The sequence below is a fragment of the Micropterus salmoides genome, unplaced genomic scaffold (assembly GCF_014851395.1).
Source record: "Micropterus salmoides isolate LMB-PRFRI ecotype aquatic unplaced genomic scaffold, ASM1485139v1 Ms_hic_scaffold_1, whole genome shotgun sequence".
Lineage (NCBI taxonomy): Eukaryota > Metazoa > Chordata > Actinopteri > Centrarchiformes > Centrarchidae > Micropterus > Micropterus salmoides.
The window spans coordinates 48,217,226-48,241,641 of record NW_024040040.1 but is presented as its reverse complement, the minus strand read 5'-3'; the positions used below and the strand labels follow the sequence as shown (position 1 = coordinate 48,241,641).

General features: G+C 39.3%; 1 protein-coding gene across 1 annotated transcript in view; it reads left to right on the top strand.

The window, feature by feature from the left end:
* Positions 1 to 24,416, top strand: part of LOC119912717 (cadherin-18-like) — a 103,037-nt gene that overhangs the window by 16,905 nt on the left and 61,716 nt on the right. The window contains 2 exon segments of the mRNA XM_038732012.1: positions 5,091 to 5,651; positions 20,989 to 21,283. Coding sequence (XP_038587940.1) covers positions 5,421 to 5,651; positions 20,989 to 21,283 — 526 coding nt within the window. The 5' untranslated portion in view covers positions 5,091 to 5,420.

Genomic DNA, 24,416 nt, shown 5'->3' with positions numbered 1-24,416 from the left:
GTGAGGTCAAAAGTCAAGGGTATCTTTCTCGGTGGTCGTCTCTCTCTCTCTGGCTGACCCTCTTTGCTCTGGGGATAGAACAGTGGTCCAGTGATATGTGTTTTGACCCACCCTAGTCTTCTGCTATCTGGTGTTTGACATCGGTAGAAAGCCGATGCTGTGAAATCGAATGCAGTGGGTGAGCTCTCAACAGGAGCCCAAAACATTAGCTATTAGCGGCAGGCGACAGGAGCCTGTTCTACCTCTCTGTCAGACCGAATAGAGACCCATCTCTGTCGCTTTCTAAACATCTCTCCCTCGCTCGCTGTCTTTCATTTTCTTTATCTTTCTGCCTTTTTAAGTGTTTCACTTGTCTGCAGTGTCATCAGTGGCTGTGGTTGCCTGTGAATGCTGCCGGTACTCCAGCTAAGGTCTTATTTAATTTAAGTTGTTTACATGACCAGTTGATTTCCTGCGATTGAGTTTTCCTGTTTCCACAAATAAAACAGGAGACAGAGACACAGTATTTCTGTCTGCCTATGGTGGAGCCACATGTTGAACAGTTCACCAGCAAAAAAAAAAAAAAGTATGAATGGGTTCAGTGTGCCACTGGGGATGATGGGAAGAGGGCATAAAGGGGGAGGAAAGGGTATGATGCTTGGAAAGGCTCTCTGAGAAAAATCCCAAAGCCTGGTGGTAGTTATTTTTGTGCAAGTGTGCATACGTACCGACAGCTGTGGTAACTCACCATATAAATATTTTATATGAAATGTGATGTAACTTTTTTCAAAGATATGAAATGATTTAATACATAAAAAAATATTAATGTTTATCTTTGTCAACTGAGCAGTGGGTTATTTGTGAAAAAAGTAATCCAACAGCGAATATGGAACTAGTAAATATTTGGAAGATTTTGCTAGATAAATTACTCATTCTTTATTTTTTGTTAACTGATTAATGAACTAATCAACTAATCCTACATTGTAGTCAGATTTTTGCAGACAAGTGAAGCAGAAAGTGATGAAGTGTGAAGGGACATAATTAGGTGTAAAATCAACAAGAACATTATTGGGCTGGTGTTATATACTTACATATGTTTATTAGAGTTGGATAGACATCGTCCATCGGTGATGGCTGACAGACATGACGACGTTGAGCTGGTATTGTCTCTATCCAACAAATCTGCTACACTTTCAGCAGTACGTTTTATAAAGTCGTCTTAAAGACACAGAATTTGTCTTTTTTTCCTTATTTTTCACCTGCGATCCGATATCACGGCAGCAGGTGAGCCGCACATGGGCTTTTTAATGATGTAGCCTTTCAAACAACTAAAACCAACATCTGCACCCTGTGTGTTCACTGTTGCTTTACCTGGTCTGCTTGTAAGATATCCACCGCGACTTGTAACGTAAGTTAATAGGCTACCAAGTTTTTACGAGTGAAGTCTATGCAAGACATAGGACGAACGCTGCCTCCCCCTGTGCGCGCGCTCCCTGATGTCATCGTCCATCACAATGTTTCATTGTAGACATTGTCCAATGGAAATATGGTAGACATCGCCCAACCCTAATGTTTAAATCAATATATTTTTTTATTGGCAACAGATCCCATGAAATCAGCAATGTGTTAGTCTGTCTCGCAATATCTTCTGATTTCTCCCCCCCCCTTTCCTATCCTCTCAGCAACTCTCAGTCCCAAGCCCATCGGTTACTACTGAAGATAAAAATCTTTCACAACAAGTCACAAATATATAGTTTCAGTTTGTTGAGGATTATTTTTAACAGTGGATTAATATGCATTTATTATTTATTATGCTTGAGTGTTTCCAGCAGCAGACAGTTTATGTGGGAAAGTAAACTACAGGCCTGTGTGGTAATGTTGTAGGATGTCATTCAGTGCAACATGTGTTTTTTTTAAACATTTTTTGTACAGCAGTAGAGCTCTCTGGCAAAGATGAATAAGCTATATCAGACTTAAATCATTGATAGCTGTGGTCTTTTTATTGGATTTGAAGAAAAATATAAAATATTTCCAGCCTTATTTTATGATTATGAATTTAACAAGGATATTGAAATCAAGGTACGGCATTAACAAAATGAGATCGAAACAGAATTGCATTGTTAACATAGCCTCTTTTGCATGCAGTCCTGTCAAAGTATTTGTGTCTGCAAATCTGCATAACCCATCCTGTTAAACGCTGCACATATAGAAACATGCCATGGGCAGAGGGCAGCTCAAAACAATATCATCATCATAAAAAGGGGAAAATCATTTCCATTGACAGAGCCAGATGCTGTTGATTTCATGGCTCCCTGAAATGTATTTTGCTTAGAATCAGCATGAAAATCAGACAATTAAAAGACTGATTGAAGAGAACCCCAGGAGGCAAAAGTGAACTGGAAAAAATTTTTTATTCTCATTGTGAAGCAGAGTCTGATTCCCTAAGGTACCACAAATGTCCCACAGATCAGAATCAGAAAAATGATTCTGAACCAAGAAGAAAAACCTTAAAATTGCTGAAAAAGATTTGCAAAAGAACTCCTCAATCAGCATTCTTTGCAGGGCTTGATATCGTTTTCTCAGTTACTGGAAGAAAGCAGGGGAAGGAGGATTTGGGCAAAGCTCTACCTATGCAGATGAGAATCTTTTCCCAGATTACACATGTTTAGTTTGTGGCTGAGTATTTATCCTCTGCTGCTTTAATCCAAGTCGATGTGGAACAGACTTTGCCTTCTCTTTCACAGACTGGCCTGGCAGTAGGAATTACCCATTACAACCACTGCACTTAGTCAACATCAACAGCAACTATAGTTGAGCTGCATAATTTGCATGTAGAGATATTTGAAACATGGGGATTAGTCAGGGGTTCTAAGCCCATCTTAATCCATATATATGTAAAAATATTTATATTTATGAAAAAATAATTCAGTGATTATCCTTCAAAGTATGTGACAGTCGTAAGTTGCATTAATGTCTCGTTTTAGCGTTTCTCACTAATGTAGTCACATGTATTGTAAGTGATAGAGTAGCTTCCTTTGAAGTCTGTCAGCTCCTAGATCCCATTAAATATCAAATACACGTGTTTGTCCTGTCGATAATCCCCACAAAACTGGTATTCTACTGTAGCACTTTGAATGTTGGACAAGCTCTCCTGCTTTAAGTCAGTTATCGAGACTGTGTAATTGTGGAAAAGTGCCCAAACTTTTTACTGTTTTGTGCTTGTTTTACAGTGTTGACTTACATTTGTTATATAATTTCCTGAAAGTTTCACTTGTCAGTGCAGATAGTTTTCATTTAAAAAGGGTGGCACTTTCCGGTTTTTGTGACAACCCGTTATGACTACTACATAAGAAGACCATAGGCTAATTCTTTCCCCCACCAAAATAGTTCCCAACCAGCCTTCAGTGAAACAGGCTGTTTATTTGTATGCTAGCATTATACATAATCCCCCACACTGATTGGCTTACAGTATAACTGGCTTGGTCCCCCACCCTTGGTCATACCCAAACACCATAGCACTGTCTCATTTTGCATTTGTTCTTGTGACTTTAATGTCGATCTAAAGAATAACGATTTTCCCAATTTGAAGTCTGCATTTAGCCAAGACTGATCAAAATCATTGCAAGAGTTCTTCCTTCTCCCTTTTGTGTGAACATGGAGTTGCAGAGTGAGCAGGAACTATTTTCTATTCATCCAACTGTTACCTGTGTCCGAAAATGTCGTTTTGTGACAAATTAAGCATTTCGATTGTGAATATGTGGTTGACCTGAAAAAATTCCTCCAATCAGTCAGCGGGTCTGTGTCTATGGTCATCTTCAACAGTCTTACCTCGGCAAGCCCTTTGGTTATTTATCAGTGGCAGTGATGTCTCCTCAGAGCCAAAATATAATATTTGTTGCTTGTCAAATAGTTTTGGTTCAAAGTAAATGTAAGGGTAATGTTTTTATTAAGCTGTTAACAACAGACAGTATTGCTGCCTCTGGGTACTTTGGGCTCCCTGTTTTATAAATTGCGCAGTGATGGGTGTATCTCTTGCCAGCCCTTCTACATGGTTGAAGCTCCAAAATAGGTAGATAAGTGGACCTTTGAGCTGAGAATATTTTGTCACACACAGAAGGTGTACACTTGTTTTCAGTGTAAACACCAAGCTGGTCAGCAAGAATGTTTTTGTCTCGTTTGCAAATTGTGCGTGCTCCCGGTGCAAGTTAGAAGGTGACATACTGTATGATAAAGGCCTCATATCTAACTGTATATCAACTAACTAACAAGAAATTCTTGTGTCTTTAGTTGTGACGTCACACCAAAGGGCATTTCAAAACGACAAGGTCGTTTTCTCGCAAAAAAAAAAAAATGAAAATAAGAGCACAGGGTTGCACATGCAGCTGTAATGCACGTTCTTTCAAAAGGGACACTGGACTAGCAGAACTTCATTTGAAAGCTCAGTAACAGAGATTTCACAATGCTTGCAGTTAATTTTTACTACTTCAATGCTATCTTCAATATACAATTTAGATTTAGAAACAGTTTCCTTCTGTCTTTTCCATTCCACTGCCTTCTAAAAATCACTCTCTGCCTTACGTCTGAGTGGCTTGATGTCTGTCCTTATCATACTAAATGTATTCCTTCCTGCCACACTTATTATTCACCGCTGAGGCACACAGTAAGCCTCACAGTATGCCTTGGTCATGTTAAAACATCCAAATCAAACCTTTTTCAGATTTTTTTTTAATAAAGCCAACTCATCCTTTGAGTCACAGGGCCGGCGCTGCTCTACTCTGATACATGACTCTGACTTCACAGGGCAGTATCAGTCACCAAGCAGCGCTCTGACCCTATAGGCATGGACAGCCTTTTAATAGCACTTTTAACTCCTCGAGTCTTAACTTGTTTGTATCATCTGTATAATGGCAAAATGGCTGGAATACTGAAACTAGATTTCTCGTTGCCTCTTTGTGCTTTATCACAGTCAACCAGTTTGAAGTTCATGTCCTCATCCGTAAGGATTTATGAGTTGCAATTTAATTGGAGGGACTTAGTGGACATTTAGCTTCTAATATCCATCAAATTAATCTCTAACTTAGTGTTTCTCTTTTCCCTTCTCTCTCTCCCAGGAAATCCAGAATGGCTTCCGGGATTAACCTCTGCTCTTGGTAGAACTACCCAGAAGTTCACGTCCATTTGCACAGCATCTCACAGCCTGGGAAATTCCATAATGTAAATGTGGCTTGCTATTTTTTTTTTTTTACGTTAAACCTTCAGCTTTGGGCCATGAACCTTAGAGGATCTACCGGGACCACTATTTCCTTAGTTTGGATTTAGACTCCTCTTTTGCTGGGACTACTGCACAGGCCTGCAGCGGTGGCTAGTGGTGGCGGCGGCGGTGGTGGGAGGACCTTACCACCTTGGAACACAGGGATAACTTTACAAAAGCACACACCACCATGAGGATATACACCACCTCCTGTCTCTGTCCCTTTCTGGTCTGCCTCTGCTTCATCCAGAAGTGCTACGGGGCGAGCCACCACGGCCCCAGCAATGTGCCCTCCAAGAACCAGACCAAACTGGCCAACGGGGAGACAGAGGTGCACCACAGGCCTAAGCGTGGCTGGATCTGGAACCAGTTCTTTGTTTTAGAAGAGCACATGGGACCAGATGCACAGTATGTGGGAAAGGTAGGATTTTAGTGAACTGACTGCAACTGTAAAAAAGAAATCTTTTGATCCCAGGGAACTTGCTTTTGAACAGCTTACTTGGCATTTCTCTCTCCTCTTGTTTATTGAGAAATGGGTTACAGCAGCAGCAAGCTGTTCTATTGAGGTAGATTGCCACGTCGGCATTGTACACGCTTTTTTAAATCTTCTGATGTGGAAATTCGGGTCTCGTTTGTGAAGGTGTATGGAGTTTTTTTTTTTCTGTCGTTACGACGGCTGACCGAATTCCTCTTATGATAATGTCCAAAAAATGTTTTATTCTCTGTAATTAAGGAGTGACTCTCAGCATGCCAGCCACTCTGGGAAGCCAGGATGCAAGAGAGGAGTTTGAAAGTGAGAACAGCCCTCTACATCAAGCTATCTTTGAAGTGAAATATTAGATTTGATCTCACTGTGGGAAATGTACCACCACAGTAAGAACCTGGACAGTAGTGCAATGGGGACAGCCAGGGTGCCTCAGAGTTAGAAAACTTTATGAATGTAATTTCAGTGTCCCTTACAGTGGAGAGGATAGTAGTGGGTATTCTTCCTGCTTGTGCATAGGGCACGGTGTAGCCTGGTTGTTGGTGGTGCATTTTCTGTTAGCTCTACAATAAGCCACAGGGAGCTGGTTAAGTCCTCTACTTGCAGATTGCCTGCCCTTATCTCCTGAAATGTTAAAATGTGTTTCTCCACTGCAGTGATCATTATTCTAGGCACTCAGGCACAAACTAATCCCCTCAACTGCACTCCGAGAGAAAGAGATTGAGAAAGGCAGAACGCTCCTCTGACTGCACATATGTCTGCATTTCAACAACGGCACCATTTGAAGGAAAAAAATAAAATAAAACAGGGATGACATGCTTGGAAAAAGGGTGAAAGGAGAAAAAAACAGCCAATATCAATTTCCTGCTTAACTGTCTATTTATTGAATAAACCTGGGGTTTTAATCACAAATGTCCTTTGCGAAGATGACAAGGCAGGATAGAAAGGTTATTTATTGGTGAAACATGCTTTTGATAATGTTATTTGATGCATGAATGAACCATAGAATCCCACGGTGCCAACGAAAACAATCCCTCAGCATTTATGAGGCATTGTGTCCTGAGTATTAGACAATACCAATGGTATTTGCTGCATATTCAAAGCGTCTGTTTGTCGATGTACTAACTTCATGAAGAAGTAGTTACGCTTACATTAAATCCATCCACTGCTTTGAAGTTCGTGATTGTTTGGTTTGCTGACTGACTGGCTGGCTGGTGTGCTAGTTCTACTCCTACCTTAAGGGTGTTGTTGTTCAGCATATGTGTGTATGCGTGTGTGTAAGTGTGTCTGTGTGTGACTCGTGCTGCTGATGAAAGCAGAATAAACATAAACAGCTAATCCTGGATGATAATAAAGCACTGAGAAGAAACATAAACATTATTAAGGAATCAATTTGACATGCATGTTTAAAGAGATGAGGTCTCCAGATGGTTAGCACAAAAAAACATTTAATTATGTGGGTTGGGACTGGTGTGCAGTGTCCTAATGTGGCCAGGAGACAGAATGACCCTTAATTAGACGAAGACAGGAGAGGAGGAGGATTAATTCACTCAGCACGTACTGGGCTGTTTTGTTTTTTTTTCTTCCTCCCTTTGCTTGATTAAAAACTCTGGACATTAACAAGCAGCAAATGAGCAGTTCCACTACAGGGAATTGCCAACACTTTCTTTGTTGATAATTGCTTTCATCAAAAAATGTGAAGTTTTAAAACAGACTTCATGATGTGATGCGGGGACTACAGCACACTGAAGTGGAATTCTAAGTATTGCACCGTCAACATAAAAAGCACATTTGTGCTAAGAAATCTACACCGTCATACCACAGTGTAAGACTTGGCCTTGGCAGGTTTAAATGTTATGTGTACATTTTACCAATACTCTCACATAAAGGACAGCAAGGAGTGACTTCTGGGAATAAGCGAAGCGGCCAGTCTGTCAAGAACATTTTTAATCCCCCTGAGGTATGCCGTAATCCCAAGTGACACCTTCTGGGGGGGCTGATGCATTTGTGAAATGACAGCTTTGTGCATGAGTGAGACGCAACTGCTTGGTAGGGGACAGGGCTTGTCCAGATAGGAGTGAGGAGACAATCCACTCTCTGGATGGAGGCGCGAATGTCTTCAATGTCAATCAGTTCAGCTTGGTGCTTTGAAGTAGTCAGGCAGGTTACAGACTGGATGGTAATTTTTAGAAAGACGATGCAAATCCTCAAACCCTGAATGAGTATGAAATGCGGTGAACTGTCTGCTGTAACTTATTTGGAGGACGGGGTACAGGTGTTGGATTAAAAAAAATAGATCCTTGGTCAGGAATCCTTGAGTCGCTCCATCATGGGGTGTCTCGCCGCCGCTACAATATACAGTAAATAATTTAGACTTGACAGAATGGGTGCTTCAACCCAGACTAGGAGGAATACCCCCTGTCTTATTGTGTGTTCATTTACAGAGTAAAGCAGCAACCTGTTAGAAAGGTGTCTAAATGTTTTATTCATACATCTAAAAATGGATTGTGCTGTGACAGAATCAGGCAACTGTCTTGTTGTATGCACAGTAATAGCTCAACAGTGGGAAGGGGGGGGAAAGTAAAAAGAGGTTTTTACATAAAATTGCTTTTCACCCACACTTTGCAATGCAGGAAACAAGTGCATGTAGATTGAAATGTTTTCAGTGTTAAACCAGTGAAGTGTTGCATGAAATAAAAAGGAACATTTCCCAGCCAGTGTTACATTACTACACTGCGTTGTTGAAAGATTCTGAAAATGGCAGAAATAATACTTAGCAACCCGTGAGAACTGTTTATGACACTGACACATGCTCATATGAGTGCAGAAATGCGTCTGTTTGTCTGTGTATTAGGGCTACAACAAAAAATATTTTTCATTGTTGAGGACTGTTTTAATTACTGTTTTGATTCATTGAAATTAATCAAACCCATAGCTGGTTCACAGAGCACAAAATTACATCTTCAATTGTAGAACCAAAGATTTTCTATTTACAATGAAACAAAACTAACAAAAAGAGTGAGTGAGTGATTAACTCATGAAGTTGATATGGTGAATGTTTTAGCTAATAGCTGGCTATTTACATATCAAGAGAGAGAAGAGCCACTGATGAATATTGGTGCAATATTCACTATTATTATTAACAATTTTATAGCTCTGCTGTGGACAAACTGCGAGAGGTCTCTTTACCTGCTAAATGCTCCTCTATGCTATCTAATTGCTAACATTTTCTCCTGTCAGTGTACAGTACAGGGTACCCACGGGTTAAAAAGTCTTAAATTTAATATTCTAAAAATATTCGGTTACAAAGTGTGAAATTTCATTTACAAATGTCTTAATTTTTTTCTCGTCCTTTCGTAGGATTAAATAAATGCCGTAACATCATAAATAAATATTTTTTGTGTTTGTGACTTTACAATTTACTCCGTTTGATGCTATACGGCAGTACAGGTAACGCTGCTGTTTAGGCCAGAGTTTAGCTTTACGCTCTGGACTGTGGAGTGTTCACGGTACATGAGCATCCAAGCTCTGGTGCGAATCAGTCAGTTGTTAGGAAACAAAACCTCTCTGATGTGCTACTAACAAGCTAACGTTAGCTGGTCGACTCAGAATGGACAAGTGTGTGAAGTTCAGAAGGCCAGAGATATGGACATGTTGGGGGACGAGGCTGAGGGCAGTGGCGCTGAGGTTAGCACTACGAGTCAGTCACACTATGGCCAGCGCTAATGAAACAGCGGAGCTGGAAGACCCGCTGCAGGTTACTGGTCAGTGAATGTTACAACAGCAATGGAGAGACGAGTGAATGACACGAGGACCGTGTCTGTGTGTTGGCTTTGCGCCACTGTTGTAGGGTAACATTATGTGAATGAAAACATCCAACATGCTAATGGACATTAAACTTACGTCATTCAGATGTGCTGATCACCGGGACGAGTAAAAAAACTAACCAGAGCCCAAGTCATTATCCCCACAAATATTGCATTCATTTTATGTTATCAGATTACAAACACACAAAGCTATCATATATGAATGTCAGTATTATAATAAAATCTTAAATTTAACTTGGAGAATCCTGGGGGTACCCTGCAGTAGGTTTATCGGAGCTGCCTGCTGCATCTGGAAGTGAGGCTGATGAACCCAAACTGACCCAAGCAGTAAAGGCTTTCAAACCAAACTAATTAGCTGAAAGACACCAAAAGTGTTGTAAAGCCTCGTAGAGAAGGAGACTGCAGTGTTAGGTCATAATTCTCTGTTTAATCAATGAATCCAGTGTTGATAGAAAAATATTGATTGGTGCAGCTTTAAACAATTAACAATGTCAAAACTGATTAAATGAACAATTGTTATAGCACCAGTAAGTGTTGTGTCTTGACATGTGTGGCAAAGAGAAAGTCATTGATTTTTCTCACCTGTGTTTCAGGTCTTTGTTTGGAAAGGCTCATCGTTCTCTGGTCATGGTTAGAAATCTGTAGTGATGTGTCCTTGATAGGGTCTCACTTTCACAAAACAAAATATGATACAAAGTTAAGCAAGTTAAGTCAAGTGAATTACAGTTTAACTTCCATTGAGTCAATAACTGCAGAAAATAACACTTGAAGCTTATGTCTGCTGTCTGTGCAGGCATGCATAATTTCCAAAGTGCATTCCCCTGTCCACTGGCTGAAACATTCAAACATATTAGCACCATTTAGACACTTGAGACTAAAACCATTTGCTTTCACTCACTGCCAGAGCACAAGGCTGAAACTTCATGTTTTGTGCGGACAATTACATTTTGGTCTCATTCAAATATTGAATTTTAGCAGCAGTTAGAGGCAGAGCCATTAAATGATTGTCAGAGTTGCTTCCGGGACTCTAATAATCTCATTACTGTACATCAAGAAGCCAACTATCCTGCTGGGAAGACAACGATTCATTCTGTTTCTCCCCCCAGTTGTCAAAATAGAGGACAACTATTAGGGCGGATCTCGGTGATATGCATCAACAACACGTCTACAGCACAGCCCTCATCACTGTCTTTTGTATGGTCATTAGACAGGCGCTCCATCATCAGGGTTTACTGTGACTGTTACAAATCAATCACAGAGAAGGAGTCGCTCAGAGGAGTTGATTGGGAGGGAGCATGGCCAAAATGTGGATATAATCAGACAATCAAGCACGCCCACACAAAAAGTGATTAAGTCCTCTTGAGTGAAGTGTAAGAGCTGAGATTCAATCAAAAACAAACCCACCCCCCCCTTCACTAATTGCAAATGTGAAGCCAAGGCACTGATCATCAGCTAGGGCGCATAGCCTGCTCATTTCTCCTTTTCTTCATCCACCACCAACCCCACCCCACCCCCGCTCCCATCACCATGCACATTGTTGATGGAATGAAAGCCCCACACCTTCAACTCCCATTTCTGCCTCAACATGGTCATGAATCTTTTTGGAACCAAGATGAAGTAAATGTCACTACTGTTTGTCCAGTGCCAGACTGATTACCAGAGTTGTGAAAGTACAACAAAGAACACACAAATGATGTTGAGCTTTCAGCAAAGCATGCAGAGCTATTAGTAGCCTTGTGCATCTATAGAAATGTGCTGTGCCTTCGTGTAGCCTGTTGGCAGTTTAGCTTTGCCATAAGGCTAACTCACTGAAAGTTTATCTTGCAGGAAAATCTATAAGTATTGGATCAATCAGCTGAAATGTAGCCACAGTGGTTGTGTTTTGACATATTTTATGCTCTTTGCCTGGTATAAAAATGTATCCTGGATTTCATATTGTCATATGCTGGGTTTCATGTTGTACGTGTTCATTTTGTGACAGCCAGAGAGACATTTTTCTTGGTCATCTCCTTGTTCTTATTCCACACAGCATACATAGCGTACATAATGAGTAGACATAACAGTAGTAAAGCAACATCCCTTAATGCAAGCAGAGAGCAAACAAGACTAGCTAGGCACATACATTATGTGGATCTGTACGCCGAATATGTCCAAGCCATTACAAAGGACATTCACCAATAATGCAATCCAACCAGGCGCATACATTATCAGGATCTGTAAAATGAAAACGACTAAGCCAGTACCGAAGGGAAAAGAAGTGGAGGAGCAAAAGAGATGAAGGTCAAGCTGTGTAGCAACTAATAATGTATCAGGATGGCACTCAGTAGAGCGTATCCTCTGATGTTGCTGTGTAATTGTTAAGATTGTGTTACACGTCACGCGTTCCTTTTCCAAAAAGTGGATATTTTCCACGCTCTATTAAAGTTTGCCAACATTAGGAAATTAAGGATAATTTTGTTGACTCTACTGAAATAGGACATTGTCCCATGTGCACTTCTAAGCAATTTGGCTGATTATTGCAGCACCATGTGGCCAGTCAACTCTATATTTTTCAGCAGAAAAATTGGCCGGAATAGAATAATTGGCATGGTGGTTATGTCTAAACCAAGACTGAATGCTGTAATGGTGCATGATGTTCTATTGGAGACTTTGAATCTTCTTGAATGCTTTCAGAAGTGATATGCTTTTGGCCATCCATTGCAGCAGCAAATCTTGTGCTAATGCATTCATAAATGTTTGTAAGATATTCTGTATGCAGTTGTTCATTCATTTTCAGTAGTGGGTTGCAGGATAGCTCTGTTGGTACACTAGATGGCTGCTGGGTAATGCAATTAATTGTCAACATTAGAACGGAGACGTTATTTTATTAACTGATTAATCAAGTGACAGAAAATGGATCAACAATCCAATTCCAGGAATTATTTTCAAGAAGAAATGCCAAACATTTACTTGATCACTCATGTATTGTTGCAATATATTGTAAATTGTTCTCTATTAAAGTGGCATTATGTAGTTTCCAGTGGCCATTAGCGGTCTGGTCTTCAGATAGCAAACAGATATGTGCTATAAATAAGATTGTTGCCACACTTCATAACAATTAGACCGCAGTAAGTAACTTTACGGTTGTGAAAGGGTCTTCCATGGGTGTTAATGTCCTGCGCCTTTATTTTGCATTAATGTATATTATGGCAACATCTACAGGTGAGGAAGCTGTCTGCTATTGGTAAAACGTCAATAAATGTATGTTGAACATTTCAAAGCATGGGTAGATATGTACTTAGGTTAGCTGGCTGCCTCTGCCTTAAATCACTAGTAAAGGCTAGTAAACAAATCGCTCCACACTTGCTTTTTACCGTTGCATAATTTCTTGCAGGCTAAAATCAACACTGACATAATGCCGGTGGTACTCAGGATAGTAATATGGGCCACATTTGCTGGTGAAGTAATGTAGAAAGTAATCCAAGGGCACCAGATAATGTTAGCAAATGCTAGGTGTTAGTCGACAAGCTAACCTTAAGTAACTTGAGCTAACTAAAGCACAAAATCACAAAATATTTCATATGCTTGGCAGTAATGTTAGTTTACCTGTCCAATAGGATGAAAGCCAACTCTGTGTCAGACTCCAGCATTTATGATGTTGACTTTTCGGCTTTAGCACATAAAGTTTCGTCGTTGGTCTTAATACTTACATGGAGTTTGTATTAGAGTCTGTGTTGTTGCACTTTTGGGAGTATGTTGAAGTGATGAGCTCTTGCTAGAGTGCCAACTTACATATGAGTGCCAACTTCGTAAACGACGTACAGGAGGCGCTGGGCCCCGTCTTAATGAAATACAGAGAGCAGATGATAGAATCAGGGCCTGTAAATTACACCAAAACATAAAAGCATAGTTTTTTCTATTTGTTTGGCTTAAGTGCTCTGAAAAAATTCTTGATTCAGTTTTTATTATCGAATTCCGTTTTCTGTATCACGGAAATCATAGGGCCCTAAATCATTAGCTTTAATCTTAGTTAATATGTAATAAAATATGTTTGATTGGATTTCTCATATGATGAGAACTAGTGTTACAAATGCAATACCAGCACAATATTACGTTATCAAATGATAAACCCAATTTATCAGATTACAGATATTGTGAATATTTTACCAACCTTAATTTATTCTAATTGCAGTTTCAGGATTGTACATGCTTAGTTGAGAGTAGATACAACAACCAGTGTCATGTTCAACCAACCCAGTCAGACCGAAGAAGTCCAGAATCTTTAACAGGTCATACTGTAATTCATCCAGACAAACATATATATAAAATAAACCACTACAAGAAAAGATATTTCACATACTGGTATATTAAATGGAATACATATAGTCCAGTCCTATAATCCACTTATTTTTATTTTATCAACAGTTTCTCAAAGATTTGACAGTGAAGAAAAGATAAAATAAGATAAGATAGACTTTATTGATCCCACACTTCACTTGTTACATCAGCAGAATGTAATAAAAAAAAAAATTCTGAATATGTTATGGTGTCACTATACAGCCTTTAACAGCAGTAAGAATAGTTGACGATCAATTTTTGAGCCAGGAACCAACTTAATTACTTTTGATAATTGTGATTATTGTGTTGGTTATACAGATGTAAGAGAAACTATGAGCAGCGAATGTTAGTGTTTTAGACTAACATTTGCTGCTCACAGCTTCTCTTTATTCATTTGTGCAATTTTCACTCTGTGCTGTAACTCATAATTTGTAACTTTTCATTTGTCATCAACTCTGACAGACTAAATGAGTGACTGAATAACTATAATCACAAGTTGCAGCTCTAGTTTGATTACATTTGTGACCCATTAACTTTATTATATTATCCAGCATCACTACATGAGTAAAAAAATACAATGTAATGTTGCAGAAATAATGTGGTACTGGCAGATATTTATCATTTATCAATCCACTAAGGATTGCTTTCTTCCTCAAATCTCTTCTCTCCTTGTAATTGACTTTGACACCTGACAAGTGGTACGACAGAGCCAAAGGTAGACTGTTTGGCTGTGAGCACCAATTAGCTTGTGAACACAAAAAGTTTAAGGCTGCTCTTGACAATGAGTATACAGAGCCTGGCAGGGAAAACACGTAGCTTGTTGACAAAAGAAAGTGAAGATACACTTTCTCTCAGGTTGCTCATCTGGGCATATGATGAAATTATAAGTGAGGTTTTTCTTGCGATTGGAGTGTTTGCGCCAGCGACTTTAGAGCCCCAGACTCTGTTGATCTCTTTAAACTCCTCAGAAATGCATTGCCAGCTGCCAGCCGCCAGCCACATGTCAGTCATATTATTCCACTAGTCTTTAATAAAGTCGCCCATAGAGACAGAGAGATAAAAACAATCCCTTGTTTTGATGCCCTGTGGAGGAAAAGGATTCCTCTAAGTCGTTGTGGGGAGATGACAAAACAACAAGGTTGCAGAGGTTGTATTTTCAACTTTCTCATGATGTTTCCCCTGGACTTCTCTGATCACTGTGTATGAGAGATTTCCATATATTTCCTTTCATTATTTATTGCATGAACTGGACATTACTGACATTTTCATGTCCCCTTGATCCAGAATGCCACATGTAGTGCTTATGTATGTTAAGCTCATATCGCGTGTGCTCTGCAGTTTAACAAAATTGACACTAATTACATTAAGGCGGGAAGTCATGAAATTTTCTGTGTGATCAAAATGAATGAAGTATAAATAAAATATTCCAACGCTGAAGCCAATATGCAGTAGCAGTACCCTCTAAAGAGAAATGAAGGCTTCAAATCATGTTACAGAAATTTCCTCCAAGACCACTTTTATTTTTATTTTTTTACAATCAGCTTTGATTAAGAAGGGAAAGATGTGAAATTTCTACTGTCCCCTAAATAGCACTGAGGGCAGTCTTTGTCCAGAAAAAATGTCTTTTTTTTTGCCTCCTCTCTCTTTGGTATCATCAAGCAGTCACAGATGGCTAGTAAACATGAGAAAGTTGTATGCAGTTTACTTACGGCCAGGAGGTATATCACTTTAAGATCTATAAATATTTGTTGTTTTATGTTGTCTTTTTCTGGTCCTTAAGGCTGCAGTTGACTGAAATTATTTTAATTTACTTGACTGTTGCAAAAGAAATTAACAGCAAATGCTTTTACCCCCGGCTTTATCAAGGTACTACTAATGTTTTTTAACTTTTTGCCTGACCATAGCCATCCGAAAAACCCCAAAATATTATTAAATAATTGCAAGGGTGTATGTTTGATTTCAGATGTGAAATCCCCGCCCCCCCCTCTCAAAGCCCACTGTCTTCTGATTGGCCAAGACCATATATGGAATACCGGCTCTGTATAGCTCTGTGTGTGTTGTACAAAGGAGCCGTTGATAGAGAAAGCTGTTGAAAACAGAGTGTTCAGAACAGGAGGAAATCTGAGGTTTGTGCTCACAGGGATTTCATTTATATACTTTAACCTCATGTCTCCTTTAAGCTACATATGGCCCCAAAAAGCTCCACCAATCAGATGGTTAGATTGGCCTGTTTCGAGCCTGACAGACAAAACCCGGGACAAGAGAGTCTGCTAATTCCAATGCCATTGCTCATAAGCCTTATTGCTGTGGGTGTAGGGTGAAAACTGAAGGTAGCCTAAATGAGAAAATCTAAATATTCACCAACTTATAGCTTCACAAACGTGGACTGTGACAGGTGGACAGTAAAATAACTCATCTTAGAGAGTGTTTAGTGAGTACATTCAATTCAATTCAATTTTATTTATATAGCGCCAAATCACAACAACAGTTATCTCACAGCGCTTTTCATAAAAGAGCAGGTCTAGACCGTACTCTGTGATGATATTTACAGAAGCCCAACAGTTCCCACCAAGAGCAAGCACTAGGCGACAGAGGCAAGGAAAAACTTCCTTTTAAGAGGCAGAAACCTCGAGCAGAACCATGACTCAGGGTGGGCGGCCATCTGCCTCGACCGGTTGGGGTGAGAGAGAGAGAGAGAGAAAGAGAGAGAGAGAGAGAGTGAAAGAGAGAGAGAGAGAGAAAGAGAGAGAGAGAGAGAGAGAGGGATGTAAGGAGAGAGAGAGGGGAGGGAGGCAGCCTACACAATATACACACAGAGGTACAGACAGCGAAGGTAATGTTGCTATAAACTAAATGAAAAATGGTACAGATATTTATTATAGTGTTAATGGTAACCATCGTAATGTTAATGATTATAATAACAATAAGACCAGCAACAATAGTCGTTGCAGTAGAGGGTGTCGAGCAGGAACATCAAATCAAAACTGTAAAAGTGATGGGGGCATTGCTCCCCAGTTCTCAGTGGAAATTACCTTGTAACAAGATATTTGCTCAGCCGAATTTCTGACATAAGTTTGATGTTGACCTGGACTCCCTGGCAGAACAGATATTGCATCTCCATGGGACTTCTTGCTGGTTAAAGGGCCTATATGTATTTTTCAATGAAATCACTTATTAATAAATCAAATTTTTACTTCCTTTTTGTCAATGGACTCTAACCTCACTTAGAAATGAAGCACACGCCTGTTTTCTCTGTTACATGCATCAGGCACTTTTCTACTTCTTATGTGAGGACACCAGGTTGGGATGTGGCCCTGCGCACTCTCCCGAGCCTCTCTAAGACTACAGCGACAACACCGCAGCTAACAACATTTAGTCCACTTACAGTAAACCATAAAATAACCGGCTCCCAGCACAACACAGACTCCAACATAAACTCCATTTAAGGATACAAAACAACAACAAAGTTTTATGTGCTGAAGCCCATCAGACCAAATGATGTCGGGTAAAAACAGAAAACACTGGAAAGTCACGGAGTGCGTCACGTTAGCTTGCTGGCTAACGTCGTGCAGTTGCTAACGTTATACAGTGCAAACTTTTATTGCTTTCCACATCACCAACTAACGCGACCCATGTTACTATCCTGTGTACCACCGGTATTATGTCTAAGTAGCCTGCAAGAAAGCATCTAATGGTAAAAAGCAAATGTAGAGCGATTTGTTTACTAGCCTCTAGTGATGTCAGGCAGGGCTTCCAGCTAACGCTACATTAGCTTGGACCTGCCGCTCTTTGCTTCGTAAGGTTCAATTTAGATTTATTGTCGTTTTACCTATTTTGTAACGAGCGTAGATTAGTTCAACCGCAAGGTAATAAAAATATTATTGTAACGTTGCGGTGGGAGTTTCCAGCATGTTGTGTGAAGCTGTCTCCCTGTCTGTCTATAGCTGCTGTCCCACTGCCTTATTCCAGGAGTATTGTGCCAAAATGCGGCTCACTGCGCTGTATGAGTCGGGAACGTTGAAGTAACAGAGCCGGAACATGTCTGGAGAAAAGCCACAGCCTGTATGCCAGTTTTTCTGCATTTATTGCAGGATTTCTGTATGAAAGCGGTTATGCTTCGGATTATGCTCGCTCATGAGTACACGCCTACAAGCACACACCTGGTTGCAATATTTAAACCGCACCGGTAGTGGCCACTGAAAACTACATATTGCCGCTTTAAAAATATGATGAATTAAAAAAAAGTGTTGACTCACATTATGTTACACTCACTATTTTGTGCATACCTCTGAAACTTAAGAGACCTTGTTTTGTTTTTTCCCTGAAGATATCTGTAGAGTCCTGGATCCCAGATCTTCCGATCCTCACTAGAGTATACAAAGTTTAGAAATGTGTTGATGGTTAAAAGGGTCAATATATCATTCATACATTATGTATAACACATCTATTATGAGTAAGCAATGGACAATGGTGGAAGATAAGGGTGATTTTAAGACCAATAAAGACTGCATCACCTGCAGAGAAGACTTAAAAAATAATTATACTTAATAAACTTAATATAACAGACTTAATATATTCATGCATGCATCCTTTTTATTGCTCAATAACTCTTTTCTGATTTTAATGAAGAGTATCCTCATGTTGTTTCACTCTCAGCTAGCTTGACACTGCTGTGCTTTCAGTTCGCAATGTTTATGTAAAAGCCGGCAACCTGTGGACACTTTTATCACCCATAGATTTTGGAAGGCAGTAGTCGCCATATGCATCATTGGTTCGCACTTTGCAGAGCATGATTTATTGGTTCCTGCAAATGAAGTGGATGGCTAAATTAGCACCGGCTGGAGGCGAAATTACATTTGTGAGATGTAGTTGTAGAGCGCTGCTGGACAAAAGTGGATATATCCTAGTAGTAGTTATGGAAGTGGTCTGTACTTGTAATAAGTAATAACTTAAATAATACAATCCATGTGTTTCTTGTTTTGAAGCTTGTGTTTTATATTAGTATAATCTAGTAACTGATTAACTACCTGATTCAACAGGATCTTTGACTCCTTATCTAATTACAGGCTTGATATTTAGCACGGGAAGGACAGTTAGCGCTAATCAAGAGTCAGCCCAGCAATCAACAGCAGCTTTCTAATTAGTAATTTATTTGCTAGTCTGGGTTTTGATTAGATGTCGCCTGAGGACCTCTGCCGTTCAGCTTGTTAAATAACTTGTCTATTTGAATGGTTGTGCATCTTATAGAAGAAGTTCTGAAATGTTTTTTGTAAATATAAATGTGTACATCTGTGGTTGTACTTGTTGTTAAGTGGTTGGAAAATACACCTGTGTTTGCCAGAAACAAGCTTCATGGTCAGTAAGGTAACACTACGCTAATTCATTTGGTTTTTCCACTTGTATCCTTGCACACTCTACAGGTTTACAGGCTGTCATGTCATATCTCCCAGCAGAGATGGAGGTTCAGTGGTGGATTAGCAGTGCTGCAATAGTAATTAATTATTCAACAAACAGAAGGTATTATGTAGTTTGGTCAATAATGGGTGTACTCCAAAATACTGTAGCTGGTTCCCAACTCTGGGACTGCACCAGTCAAACACATTTACAACAAAATCCTTATCTATCACTGATATCAGTTGGAGAATCACATGACTGGTTAAAAATATCTTTGTTACTGTGATGTGATTGGTTATAAGTACACTGTCAAGCAAGGTAACATATCAACAGTATACTGAAGTTTCTAATTGGCACTCAACAAAAAATGATCTGTCTTTTTAGCAACAGTTGTAATTATGATTTATTACTTCAAAGTTAAAGTTCCTTTTCATGGCATTTTTACATTATTTAGTTTTATTTTAGTAGTTTTAGTTAGTATTTTGTCTCCCCTTTTACATTTTGGTAGTTTTTTTTGCAGGTTTCATAAAACTATGCTTATTCAGAGTATAAATATATGACAATGTGAGGAGGGGGAAAATATATCCTACAAACAAGTATGTGTATCGTATGTTATCCAAAGACTTGCATGAATCTTGATTAAGGCTGAGATGCACTTTGGAATTCAAAGTTTGTGTTCACAGCTTGTTGATGTGCAAATATAAAATACAAAAATACCACCAGTATGTAAAGCTTTGCCAATGCTCAATGAAAATGGATTGTTCTGTTATGTTGAGCTGTGACATTTCCCTAAGGAAAAATGTCTGTGTTTCTTAACATGTTTTATTCATGGATAAAAATGAAATTTCTTAAATGATGATGTTACCGTGGCGCCCTGGTTTGGCAATTCAGTGGTATTGTAAAATATATTTATAAAGTCTAAAACTGCAACCCAGCTGAGCAATTGGCATGAAAGTCCTAATCCTCTTGGTGTCAATTATGGCTGAACAAGTGGCTCATTTTTCTCTTATTCCTCTCTCTCCTGGTGAGAAAGAGGCAGCGCTCTTCCATTTGAACAGAGTTGTAAGGATTTCCCCCAAAACTTTAATCTCTAAAGATGCATTTCTTCAGCGATGCTTGGGTACAGTCAGGCCTGAGAGAAGAATATTGAATAATGTAATGTCTGAGTTAGATGTTGGGAGCTTTCTGAAGCTGAAACATGGGCTGACGATCACCGTGCAGTGCAGTAATGCTGCAAAGGTTACTGCTATATAAAGAACAGATGTTTTTAAATAGTCTTGGTAGGGATTATATCAAAGTGTAGTATTTTAGATGTGTATTTTATTCTTATAAAACCTATGTTTGTCTTCATATGGACTAGGGCTGCGACTTTTTATAATTTTCATCAATATTGTTAATTATTTAGTTTAGCTTAGTATTAGTTTAGTAATCTTAAAATCTTCACATTTGAAAAACTGTGTTGTTTTTTTCTGGAAAACTATTAACCATTTACCAGTATTTGAGATTAACTATGTCAGTTGACTATTGACTAATCAACAAATCATCTCAGCGCCAATATGGACATCTTAGTGGTTGCAGTCCCTGTTCATGAATTTCTACTGCAGTGCACTGTGGCCACTGTGAATGTTACGAGTGTGAATCATATTTTAAAAACTGTGAATCAAAAGCAGTCCTAAGAAGTGATTTTGGCAACATCCTCTGCATTCAAACAACGTCTTGTCTCGTTTTCCTTGCAGCTTCACTCAAACTCAGATAAAGGCGATGGATCCGTCAGGTACATTCTGAGCGGGGAAGGAGCTGGGACTATATTTATCATCGACGAAGTGACAGGAGATATTCATGCCACTAAGAGCCTGGATCGGGAAAGGAAAACACATTATGTCCTGCATGCACAAGCCTTGGACCGCAACACAGAGGAGGCCCTGGAACCAAAGTCAGAATTCATCATCAAAGTACAAGACATCAACGACAATGCACCTAAATTCACAGATGGACCCTTTGTAGCTACGGTGCCTGAGATGTCTGAAGTGGGTGAGTAGTGCTACAAAATAAACTGGACCTCCAAATAATTGCTCTCTTCTGTCTGAATTTGAGTGTCATTTATGTTGCTTTTAAGATATGTGTCATGGTTAAAATCCCCTTTACACCTACAGTAAAGAGAAAACTACAAGACCTTTGACTTTACAACGTGTGTATGTTTCAAATAGACTCATGATCTAGTACTGCTGCTCTAAGATGGTTTAAAAGAAGGTATTACCATGAAGAACTGTGATCAAACATGTTATTACCCTGTGCGGCACTCTGGTTTGCCCTCTATGTGATAATGTTCTCCAGAATGTTTGATCTTCTGTAAGCCAGCCCAGTCCTCTTTTTCATCTTTGTTTTCTGGTTGCTGTGATGGTTTCCCGGGTGGGCAGGTCTTTATAAAGCATTCAATAATGCCTCCACAGCAATCCCCGCCATCGAGACTGTGGAGTCCTCCACATCATAGAGGAAAGAAAAGCCTCTATCCACCTCCTCTGAGACAACTTCTCCTCATATGCCCAGCATCATGTGGCAAACATCTATTTTTTATTTCTTTATTGTACTGTTCTGTTTTTAGCTCGGGTGAACAAAAGCCACCCTTTTCTCAGTCCAGTGGATTCTGCCTCGAAGCACAATAGCTCAAAAGTACGGTGCTCTAATATTTCACAGCACTCCTTCAAAACATATGTAGGTTGTCCAAATGGTGGCCAAACTGCTGTCAGAGCAATTTTGCTTCAAATATACTATAAGATGGTGAATTTGTGACGCTGACAGTTTGTTGAAAATACTCCATTTATATCTGTCTGTCTAAAATAATCCCTAAAGTTGCTGAACAGAAGTAGAAATATGTATTAGAAAATATCTCAAAGCAAAAATGAACAGCTTCATCAGTTTCTTGCTGCAAGAAGATGGAAATGAGCAAAACTGATTAAATATGCAAACCCCAATAGACCTGTAGGCGCCATCTTTATAAACAGTCAATATCTTCCTGGTTGCATTCATGAATTTTCATGAACAGACAGGCCTGACACACATACAACTTTGCTAGTCAGTATATTTGTTTCTAAGTTGGATGTGTCAAGTACATGTCTTAATATCTTCTGGGAGTGCTGCACTGTATGTCCTGATGCTTTGTATGTAGAATAATACAGAATATTTTATTTTTAGGTTTAGTTTAAGGTGGAAAACTGTGCTGTTGCTGCAAAAATATGTCTATTAAATCTTACAACAAATGATTCTGATAATTAGATAAATTGTTTGCTGTAATCTTTATTTCTAAATGAGTGCATAATAGGGTAATGAGAATATACTTGCAGCACTAATTTGTGTATTGGCATTCTTAGTTTAGTTCTAATGAGGCCACTCATTTTAAAGTTTCAATGTTCACTGCAAACGTCATCATCGGTTGCACAAAAAGTATCAATCATCATTGATGACCCAAGGGAGGAAATCAAAGACTGTGAAGGGGAAAATAATTAGCCTTTTTCCCGCCCCCTCTTGCAGATGTCCATTAAAGTAATTCTTCTTTGGTTCGGCATCTGCAGCGTCAAATCGGCTGTAACAATCAACTGTCCTCACACTCCAGAGCACTAATCCCCCAGCATTTATCAATACTGGCGTTCCCAAGTGCAGGAAGGGGCTGTCTGGGAGTGTGGCAGCTAATTGGTTGTGATGTTCTTTTTTCCTGTCTAAATTGATTAGCTGGGCACATGCCAGGTAGTCCAGCGTTACTGTTTCATACTTCCCATTCAATCATACATTCATATTTTTTAGAGTGCTAGATGAAAGGAGTATCAATTTCCCACTACTGGATATCTCCCAGTTGACTTGTCTCTAAATGGAAAAGCTGGATGTAGAAGCTCTGCTTTCCTGTCAACCATTTCACTTCTGGGAAAATCACTGTTTAATAGTGGTTTCAAAACCTAGAGGCAGAGGTGGTGGCTTGTTTAGGTGAGTAGTTATGATTAAATTAGTGTTATTGGAACCAGTGTATGGCAATTGAGCAGAATTGCACAAATGTGTAAGTAAGTGTTTAACCCTTTTTAAACACATCAAAATAGATATTCAGGGTTGTATACAAAGCACTTTTGACACTTTGGATTTATTTTCCAATATTAGCATCTCTCAAATGTTTCCAGTAGATGCTTCTATCTATCATAAAACACAGATCAATTTGACTTCCCCCCCCCATAAACCCCATGTTGTATGATATGTACTTGTTGCCCATTCTGTTTTGCTTTCACATTTCCAATCAGTTTCCATATCTGATGGCTGGCCTCTCTGAAACCAAACACTTGGCTGTGTATGGATATCTTTTATCCCATTAAGATGGCATCTTATTTCAACCCATTAAGTCTCAATCAACATCTTTCTAACAAATTGCTGCTTCATTACAATTCACATCCAAGAAATTGGGGTTTTTCAGCAAATGGCACAAGTCCCTTGACTCAGACTGAGGGAGGATGAAGAGGTGCTACTCATTGTAATCCAGTTCCCGAGACCAAACATGATCTCTTAAAAGTGCATTAGATTTTGTGATTTACAGCAATGAGTCCAGTGAAGTCAATAGACGTAGATGGATTGAAACCTAAAGGAGGTGATAAAAGTGGATGTACTGGGTTCATAATGGAAAGGATGATCTGTAAATGTTGAACCAAGTACAGATGTTTTTTTAAAGAAATTCTGAAGCCAATTTCCAGCGTGGTACCTTTCTGCGTAACCCTTTGCTGTTCCCACTTTGTGATGTTAGCACAATCTACAACTTCCATGGGCTGGTAGTACTCTGGAAGGTTTCATGAATATGAACAACTAGTATACACTCAGTTGTCCCTTTATTGGGTATGCCTGTATGGTCTAATAAAATTCAATGCAACTGTTCTGCCATAAAGGCAACTTTTATGATGCCTGTCATAGAGGTGTTAATAAAATTATATTTATATTTTAACATTGCGGTCATAGTTAGTGATGATGTTGTATTGGACTGCATTGTATTGAGAGTTGTTTAAACCCCCTCATGTATGTAAATGGAAAGGATAAAGTAGTCCAGTACACCACCTTTAACTTGACCTCAGTAATAAACATATAATTGGACTTTTGTTTGACATGTTTCCAACCAGTCGTGTACCTACAGTAATGAAGG